This window comes from Typha angustifolia, chromosome 8, assembly GCF_048772165.1.
Source record: "Typha angustifolia cultivar Huaian chromosome 8, ASM4877216v1, whole genome shotgun sequence".
In the NCBI taxonomy this organism is placed as follows: Eukaryota; Viridiplantae; Streptophyta; class Magnoliopsida; order Poales; family Typhaceae; genus Typha; species Typha angustifolia.
The window spans coordinates 563,690-573,599 of NC_133246.1; the positions used below are offsets into that span (position 1 = coordinate 563,690).

The 9,910-nt window shown below is 40.5% G+C and overlaps 2 protein-coding genes across 2 annotated transcripts; both read left to right on the forward strand.

Annotated features, from left to right (window-relative positions):
• Positions 1-2,757: 2,757 nt before the first annotated feature.
• LOC140765325 (uncharacterized) lies at positions 2,758-4,089 on the forward strand. Its single transcript, XM_073104357.1, has one exon. It carries the CDS (start codon positions 3,450-3,452, stop codon positions 4,002-4,004), a length of 555 nt encoding a protein of 184 aa, XP_072960458.1. The 5' UTR covers positions 2,758-3,449; the 3' UTR covers positions 4,005-4,089.
• A 1,340-nt stretch (positions 4,090-5,429) lies between these two features.
• Positions 5,430-9,740, forward strand: LOC140765187 (acetate--CoA ligase CCL3). Its single transcript, XM_073104139.1, has 3 exons — positions 5,430-5,730; positions 7,621-8,211; positions 8,618-9,740. The coding sequence occupies exons 1-3, from the start codon at positions 5,509-5,511 to the stop codon at positions 9,512-9,514; spliced, it is 1,710 nt and encodes a 569-aa protein (XP_072960240.1). The 5' UTR covers positions 5,430-5,508; the 3' UTR covers positions 9,515-9,740.
• Positions 9,741-9,910: the final 170 nt, after the last annotated feature.

A 9,910-nucleotide genomic window follows, 5' to 3' on the forward strand; every position in this document is an offset into this window, starting at 1 on the left:
CCTGGGCACGGACGGCGCTCTCCGGCGCATCGAGATTCCCGCAGGAGTCGCTGATCTGATGATCGAGTCCCCCGGCCACGTCGTCGCACGTGCCGAGGAGGTGCGGCGGACGAAACGCGCCTGCGGGTTGCGTCCCGAAGAGCAGCTCCGCGCCGGGGAGGTATACCTAATGCTGCCAGTGAATCGGGTCGGGTCGAGGTTATCCGACCGACAGATGGAGGTTCTGATCGGGGCCATCGATGGGGGTAGAAAGGGGAAGAGGAGGAGCAGCGGTGATTTGAAACGGGTGTTTCCGGAAGCAGCCGCCAGTATGGAGGGAGAGGTAATCGAAGGAGAGAAGGGGACGTTGGAAGGGAAAGTTACCGGTTTTCCCACTCAACTCATTGGTGGCTACCGACACTGGAAGCCGGCGCTTGACACTATCCCCGAGTTATAATTAGATTATGAATTTTCTTTCACTCATTAGTTATAGACTTATAGGTAGGAATTTCATTTATTCTTTTAGTGATTATATTTACTCATCTGGGGGTGGAAACACGTGAGATATACTGTCGAGTTTATACATCACAAAATGTACAGCTTATGGTAGCCGTTTGATTGAAATAGAAAATTCATTTTAATTGCTGATGAGTTTGTGTTTGTTGTATCCTATTCATATTAGTTAATATGGGCTTAGATTTACCCTTTTAATTATCTTTTAGAGTTAAATACATTTTACCGCCCCCCTCCCATCTATTTATTTCTAAAATCACTTTACCTTATATATTTTAAAATATCTTAAATCAGTTCATCTACTTACAATTAAAGTGAGATCTTCCATACAAATTAACTGAGCGCACCTAAAAGAATTTTCAATTAAATTGCAGGCTAAATTGTCTTAATTTTTAGTTTTTTATGGATAAAAATGTCATTCTTTTTTTAAGTATTTATTTCTCTTCAAAATTACTCACATATTTTATTCTTTTATTTTCTGTATTGTGCCAACTATATAGTAAAATTTTTTAAACATAAGTTTTTATAAAATTTAATAGTTATATCACATCTAAAAATAAAACAAATATAGATTAAAAAAAATCAGATAAAAATCTTATATATTTTACCTAATAAAAACGACGAGAGTATTTTAATCATTTGGGCATACTCTATTAATTTTAACATCCACTAACGGTTTCACTTTAGTCATAAATAAATGAATTGGTTTGAAATTTCTTAAATTACAAAAAGATAAAGTACATATAGAAATTGATAAAATATTTTTAACCTTATTTTTTATTATTCCAGAGGCAATTATCTCTTAATATAGAGACATTGAGACCTCATAACATATTAAATAACAAACTAGACAACTAGCTGAACCCGCCTTTCTAATAGTTGAGTCATCTATGGACTCAATCCTAACCAAAGCATCAAGATGCCTGGAGAGATTTAGTAAGCCTAACTAAAACATCAGATTGTCTAGTCTAAACTCTAAAACTGATGCGTCGCCGATTGAGTCAAATATAACTGAGCCACCGTTCTGAGTCGCTCCTCTTCCTCGGGTTGATGATGATAAACACGTGTCCCGACTTGTCTCTCCGAGCATCTTAAGATTTGACATATCAAATAGGTGGGGGTATTATTAATTTAATTTAAACGTTTATATCATTTGTCTTTAAAATAGAATATATATATTACTCTATTGCCAATAATTCAAAGTTTATCTAGAATACCTCCTCGTGTCCATTCAATCTATATATTTTTTTTTTCCTTTTTCTTTTTAAAGATTAGCCTTGATTGACTTTTATCAACTCATAATGAGAACCATCTACATCAAAAAGTGTAATAATGTCCAATAATAGAAGACCTTATATTGAGGTACCTTTTCGGTTAGACATACAAGCACTTGAAAAGCGAACTAGGATACTCCTGTATATGTCAAACAATGATGTTGATTATAAACAATATATGTGTATACTAGGATTTCATATGCATATTCTTTTCTCACTTTGAGAGCTTCTCTCGTCGTCATCAATAACATGACTAAGAGAGGAAAGAGGTCATTCCCCTTTTTAGTGATGTTTCCTTCGTATCTATTTTTCTTAATCTCTTTTTGATATCTCCTCCTCTACCTCTTATTTGCTATCACCCGACTTTCCTCCTCAAACCTATTCCCCTCTCTTCTTCGCCCTCTGCCCCTTTAGTTGCTTATGATGCTAGAAGAGTTGACTCCAACATTGATGCTTTCTTTCCTATCGCTAAGGGATTTGTTAACTCTATCCATGTATAGTGTCTTCCCCTTCCCATTGAGCACAACATTGTTTACTCTAGGTTTTTGTCATTGACCTTGGCCATGATAAGAGTTGCTCAATTGCTATAAGATTTGAGATTTCGGTTGGGTTTATCTTTTACCAATGAGTTGGCTGACTGAATCGGCTTGCTAGAGCCTTAACCCCATCCTTTCCTCGTATGTTTCTCTTGCCTAACATGCTTCATTGTTACCCGTTGCATGTTCCATTTAATAGTATTTTGGTTTTTTTTCATGCTATAGCTATACTGCTTTGAGATCCAATAGAAATCGAGATTGAAGGGAAGCTAGTAGCCTAATGCTAGCTAATCAGTAAAGCTTTGATGTTTCCTCATTCAAAACTTGTATGGGGTTTGTAGTGCTTTTGTATATCAAGTTTGCAAAACTTTGGTTGAAATTAATGCAATTATCTATATATATGTAAATACTAAAGCTGATAACGACGAATCTAACAAGATTCATGGGATTATTACTACCATCCTTCATTCATTGGAGAAAGTTTTTTCCAACTCGTAAGAAGATAAGACCTCAAACTGAAAACAGTAGCACGTCACCCTCAAACACCAACTCTCTTTAAGCCTCTAATTAATAAGAAATAAAATTAATTAAGGGCAGTCTTCTCCCGCTCCCACTTGCCTCTAAAGATACACACCCCGTGCTTCGGGTCACCCAGCGCCTCACCGACTCCACTCTTCCCACCGCCCATTCATGCTTCCCCCTTCTCTGGCTACCAGGTGTGCATTTTTTATTATTCGAAGTACGTGTCGATGAGCAGACGGGACGCCAGTGGTGTTTGCTACTTGGCTCCGCCTGCCTTTCTCGAGTCCACCGCCCCCTCAACTAAATCAAAGAAAGGAGCAGCTTAGCGAACCCCTTCCTGCGTCAATGCATATTTTAAATCTCGCAATCAAGCACCAATTGTTCCAATCCTATGTTGCCACGTGTAGTTAGGTACGTTCTGATTGGATAGAATTAGTTGGTTGCTGCGTGATTTACTGAGCACGGACCAAGTTCTCAACTAAACCCCATGTACTCATTCAACTAACACTCCTTGAACCCTTCAACATTAAACCGCTGACGGTGGCAACCACAAGTTCACCTTTTCTTTTATAACTACGCATTCCTCCTCTCAATTCCACCACCTTACTCTCTCTTGTCTCTTCTCATGGGGAACTTGCTCTCCTCCAGGGCATCGGTCGGCACCGGCGGCAAGGTCGTGCTCTCGGACGGCACCGCTCGCGAGATCGATCAGCCGATGTCCGTGGCCGAGCTAATGCTCGAACACCCGGGCCAGTTCGTCATCGACGTGCATTCCCTCGCCGCCGCTAAGACCCGGGTCGCCCCGTTGCCTGCCGACCACAAGCTGGAACCTGAGAAAGTCTACGTGATGCTGCCGATGGTTCGTGGGAAGGTGTCGGCCGACGAGGCCCGTCGGGTCCTATCGACGACTCGATCGTTGATGAGGACGCGTTCAATGCCATCGCCAGCGGTGACCACATCATTATTCTCTTGCAAACGCCTAAAAGAGGACAAAGAGAAGGATAAGAAAGAAAGTATTAACGTGAAGGTTGATCAGAAGGTGACATGGTCGACGGAAGTATTCGAGGAGCGGCCGGAGTTTTTGAGCAGGCAGTTCTCAAGCAAGGGGTGGAAGCCGAGTCTGAGGACCATAGAGGAGAAAGGATTGACCACTAATAAGGTGCCCCATTGGCTCTTCTAAGAAGTTTCAAAGGATTGGCCTTGGAGTACCGATAAGAATGAATTTGGATAAGATGGAGAGAGAGAGAGAGAGAGAGAGAGAGAGAGAGAGATGTATATAATTTGTTTGGGATAATAACTGCTAGTTTTATTTGAGCCATTCAGACTACCTATATAGCCTTAAAAACATAACAGTAAAATTAGAAAATAGAAAAATGTTGAAAAATAGTAAAAACAACTACCACTACTACTCATGCTGAAGACCAGCACAGTTTTGAACTTATTTACTCATTTTTGTTTGACCGTTCTTTTTCACTTTGTCGATCAATTCGTGCATGGCATGACATGTATGCGTAGTGGCACGCATCAAGTACTTGCATACATGACCAGGACTATAGTTCTTAGGCCACGTGTCAGTAGTCCACGAGTCATGTACGGAACACTCGCTGTGTAGAACCGATCTTATATAATAAGATGATAAAAATTAATCAATGTGATTGTTGTGGTGATCATGATCTAGTTTCTTAAATTCGTACCGGCCGGAAAGAGAAAGATAAGAAAATGAGTCAATTTTCTCGTATTTGCTTCCTGGTTTCATTGTTTAAAACGTGAACCACGCTCAAATGAGAAAGAGAAGCAACAGTGGTTAACAGAGAACATGGTGAGTTAAATGCTTAATTAAAGGTAAAGAAAGTTTCGTAAATATTAAAGAGTAGAGAGAAATTTATACGATATCAAATGGTTCGGAAACGAATCGCAGGAAATCCGTACATCTTGGGTTGCAGTTGACCCTCTGCCAATAGACGACTGTCTTTGGCCCCCACATTCTCACAATTTGCCGAAGCAAATGGTTTGCACTTGCGTCAGCTCTTACATAAGATTCATGCATATTCTCACTCGCAGTCACAGTGGAACACTTTATATCTGTTTAATTTTGGATTATGCCCAACAAAAATAAATCAAATTGAAGTGTATATCATAAATATATAGCACACAATTGTGCACAGGGTATTAGATGCAAGGAAATTCCTGCAGTTGGGGTACTTAGAAGCCACTGATTGGCTGAAACCAGTCAGAAGTTATTAATTTCGACTTTAATTGCCCCAAATGTAGCGAAGTCCTGCATCAGGTCCTGCAGAAGATCTGCTCTCCCCGGGAAGTAGGGACCACAGTAGTGGGGCCCGTAAGGTGCACAAAAATTCTCGTACGGAAACTTCACATATGAATAGTAACAGATACAGATGCATTAGGCCATCGTATCCTTACCCAATCTTTGTTCGCCACGTTATCAGCTGAGTTGTATCCAGCAATTGTGTCAGCATAATGGTCCAATGCACTGACTGAACCGTTTCACCGATGGGCGTAACAGCGAACCCGGTTCGGATGATCACACGTGGCATTTTCCAATTCTGGACCATTCTATAAATTGCCACCGAGTGCTTTCACTCTTCGCCTCGAACTCCATTTAGTTTTCTCGATTCCACTCGTTTCCTTTCGTTTTTCGTTTCGTTTCGGAGTTTGTAGAGATGGCGGGCGGCGAGGAGAGAGACATCGACGATTTGCCGAAGAACACGGCGAACTACACGGCGCTGACCCCGCTATGGTTCCTGGATCGCGCCGCTCTGGTCCACCCGAACCGGACTTCCTTGGTCCATGGGCCGGTTCGGTTCACCTGGGCCGAGACCTATCGCCGTTGCCGCTGCCTCGCCTCGGCGCTCGCCAGCCGTTCGATCGGACCCGGGAGCACGGTATGATCCGATATCCCATCGTCTTCTCCTTCGATGTTGCACTTCCCTTTATTATTATTTTAAATATATTTTCCTTCAGTTCTTCTTGGAAATAGCGGATTAAAATAGGGCTCACTTGTTCAGGTTCCGATTGGATAATTAGGACGATTTTTCTGGATTTCATAGTTTTAATTGTTTTTCATTTATTAATTTATTGCGCACGAACTTGAGTCCATACAAGAGCATGAATGATTTTAATCTTTTAATATTATAATATATATATATATATATAATATTTTAGTTAAATCGTAATTTATTTTCAAGTACCATAATATATAGTGGTCCGGCATCACGTCTGTTCTCTCTCTTTTTTTCAAAAAAGAAAAAGAAAAAAGATCAGGTATTTTTTTGTTGGCATTTTTTATTTTTTATATTCTTGAAAAGGATGTTCCTTTTTGTGAAAGATAAAGAGTACAGGAACATGTTCCTCGCATAATTTATTAATTTTTTATGCTCATAATTACTGTAGTCAATTGTATTTTTTTTAAATAATGATTTAGAGCTAGATTATGTTGCTATTTCTGACGAAAATGCGTACCTTTTTGTGGATAATAACAGACAGAAGCTTATGGCTTTTACTTGAATTGATGAAACTGTAGTATTATATTGCCGTGGGCAATTTTTTGAAGCTTGTGGATCAAGGAATTGGTGTAATTTGATTGTTAAATCCATCTTATACGCTAGTGGATCATTCCCACCTTTGATTTATTGCCACTTGTATATGTGGTCCCTTTTCTATTTTGTCTGCTTTGAATTGATGAGATAAATCCCCTTGTTTGCTAACATATAGAAATTAGTTGATTTGGATAATTTTGTCAACATAACTAGCTTATGTTATGCTCTTTTATATTGGCCATATTGCTAGTTATACTTCTTATACTTGTAAACGATTCTAGTATATTATAGTTGCTTTTTGTTGGACAAAGTCCATGCATTGCGTGATGCACATGCTAAATAATAAAGGAAGGAACAAATTAGTGGTTGGAATCCACATGTAGGATCTATATATGCATAGCTGGGTATCTGAGCCACGACTGCCTTAAGAGATTCATGCTAATAAATCTTCACATGACTTCCTATTTATGATCTGATTTGTGATAAGGTAGATTCTTTTGTTTCAGCAAGTGGGTGAATAAGGAGAAATAGAACTGAAGGTAAATATTTGAACAAAGGCCTGGTTGTAGCTACTACATAAGGTAGATGTCCATCTTTCTTCACTAATGCGGAGCAGTTGACCGATGTGATGCTATTTTCTCAGAAGAAAGAAAGAAAGAAGGAAAGAAAGAAAGAAAAAGATCTCATAATAATAGTCGAAAGAGTTGTTCCGAGATTATTGAAATATAGATGCTTTATTCCCTTGTCTTCTGAATTATTTACTGTAATATATTGCTGTCTTTTAGGTAATCTGCTTATCAGATTTGACATAATTGTTATATTCTGTTCTGATTTTTATACATGGAAATATATTGAAAAGGACTACTGCTAGAGGAGCTTTTGCAATGACCTTTTTCTGTCTAACTTTTGAACTATTGTAAAAGCAATCACGAAATGCCTACTCAGGCAGTGTTGAACTATCTTTCAGTCCCGTTACTGTTTGCAGTTTTGGTATGAGCAAAATGTATCGCTAAATACTATAAGTTTAATAAGCTATACTATAAGGACCAGTGAATTTAGCTAATTTATTTGGGAACGATTGTTTATATTGACATTGTGGACATAACCTTCGAAAGAATATTTGAGTAACATAATAATAACATTTCAACTGATGCAATCTCGAATGAATTGATGTCTATTTCACAGTAGCTACCATTATATCATATTCTTTGACTAATTGTTATCTGATTCTATCAGGTAGCTGTAATTGCTCCAAACATCCCAGCTATTTATGAAGCTCATTTTGGAGTTCCAATGGCTGGAGCAGTGGTTAACTGCGTCAACATCCGGCTAAATGCTCCTACAGTTGCATTTCTTCTGGATCATTCTGCAGCTGAAGTTGTAATGGTGGACCAGGAATATTTCTCCTTGGCAGAGGAAGCTTTGAAGATAATAGCAGATAAAAAGAAAGGGGCTTTCAGACCTCCTCTTTTAGTTGTCATAGGTGATGAAACCTGTGATCCTAAGTCCCTTCAAATTGCTCTGCGAAAAGGGGCTATTGAATATGAAAAGTTCTTGGAAACTGGAGACCCTGAGTTTGCTTGGAAGCCACCAAAGGATGAATGGCAGAGCATAGCTTTAGGATATACTTCTGGAACAACTTCCAGCCCAAAAGGTGTGGTGTTGCACCATAGGGGTGCTTATCTTATGGCACTCAGTAATCCCTTAATATGGACAATGAATGAAGGAGCTATCTACTTGTGGACTCTTCCCATGTTTCATTGCAATGGCTGGTGCTTCACATGGACTCTAGCTGCTCTCTGTGCAACAAGCATATGTCTTCGCCAGGTTTGTCTCTAAATCATACTGTAATTTGTTTCGAGATGTTTCAGTTGTGCCAATTCTGTTGATATAGTAATCCCAGCTGGGAAACGGCTTCTACTTCCATAAATCTCATGGAAACATATGAGGTTTGATGTGAAGTTATTGGACTTTCAAATAGAGAGCTATTTGCTCTGACATGAATAATATCACGGAGGAACTTACCCTTTGGTTAAAGTGTCATTGGAAGCTATAATGATCTTGCTTACTTAAGTGTTTGTATTCTGAATTTCCACTTTGAGAGATTTTGAGAATTAACTGATCATTGATAGAAAGCATATATTAATATGTTGTCAGATTCTTGTTCGTAGCTCAAGCAAATTGACATACTGGAAATAACTTTTTACGTAATATCTTCTCTGCCTTGTTGCAGGTATCAGCCAAGGCCATCTACTCAGCCATAGCCCACCAAGGAGTGACTCACTTTTGTGCTGCTCCAGTGGTCCTCAACTCCGTCGTCAATGCTCCTCCAAGTGACATTATCCTCCCTCTTCCGCGCACTGTCCGGGTAATGACTGCCGGTGCCGCCCCTCCCCCCTCGGTCCTCGCTGCCATGTCGAACATTGGCTTCCAGATCACCCACACCTACGGCCTGTCCGAGACCTACGGCCCATCCACTGTCTGCACCTGGAAGCCCGAATGGAGTAACCTTCCGCCCAACGAACGGTCCCGTCTCCACGCCCGCCAAGGTGTTCGATATCATGCTTTGGAACACCTTGATGTCGTCGACCCAAAGACAATGGCGCCGGTTCCTGCCGACGGCACTACTCTCGGGGAGATCGTCATGAGGGGGAATGCAGTCATGAAGGGCTACTTAAAGAATCCCAAGGCCAACCAAGAAGCCTTTGAGAATGGCTGGTACCATTCTGGTGATCTGGGTGTCAAGCACCCGGATAATTACATAGAGGTGAAGGATAGAGCAAAGGATATCATCATCTCAGGTGGTGAAAACATCAGTAGCTTGGAGGTGGAGAGTGCATTATACTTGCACCCTGCAGTGCTGGAGGTCTCCGTGGTGGCTCGCGCCGACGAGCAGTGGGGCGAGTCACCATGCGCCTTTGTGACGCCAAAAGACGGCGTTGATCGGACCAACGAAGCTGCATTAGCAGAGGACATCATGAGGTTTTGCCGCGAGAAGCTACCGGCCTATTGGGTTCCGAAATCAGTCTTCTTCGGCCCGCTGCCGAAGACGGCTACCGGGAAGATAAAGAAGCATGAACTGAGAGCAAAGGCTAAGCAAATGGGCCCTGTGAAGAAGAGCAGGCTGTGAATGATGTTTTGCTCTCGATCAATTTCATGCAAGCAGTCTTTGCTTCCTAGCTAGATGCTGAAGGCGTATCTATATGATCTCAGTTTGACCTGTCGAACAATGATTTGAATAATCCTTGGAAATGACTGTGAGATTTATTTATGTGAGGACTGTGATTGCCTCCGAGCTTAGAATGTGAATGTTGCAGTAGAACAACTGAATTAATTATATATGGTTAGCTTCCAAATCCTTGATTATTAACTATATATGAAGACCTACAGCAGACGTGAATGCCGATGGTTAGCTTCCTAAGTGAGGATTAGGAATGTCCCAATTTATTTAGAATTTTCTTAGAAAAATTTCATACTCGTTCTTCTGTACTTTGCCCAGTCACTCGATCAGCTATGGTTTAGTACT

Bases quoted from the DNA above. Each gene is read 5' to 3' on its own strand.
- LOC140765325 (XM_073104357.1), top strand. From the start codon at position 3,450: ATGGGGAACTTGCTCTCCTCCAGGGCATCGGTCGGCACCGGCGGCAAG.
- LOC140765187 (XM_073104139.1), top strand. From the start codon at position 5,509: ATGGCGGGCGGCGAGGAGAGAGACATCGACGATTTGCCGAAGAACACG. The intron at 5,731-7,620 runs GTATGATCCGAT...TGATTCTATCAG, and splicing joins CGATCGGACCCGGGAGCACG to GTAGCTGTAATTGCTCCAAA. The intron at 8,212-8,617 runs GTTTGTCTCTAA...GCCTTGTTGCAG, and splicing joins CAAGCATATGTCTTCGCCAG to GTATCAGCCAAGGCCATCTA.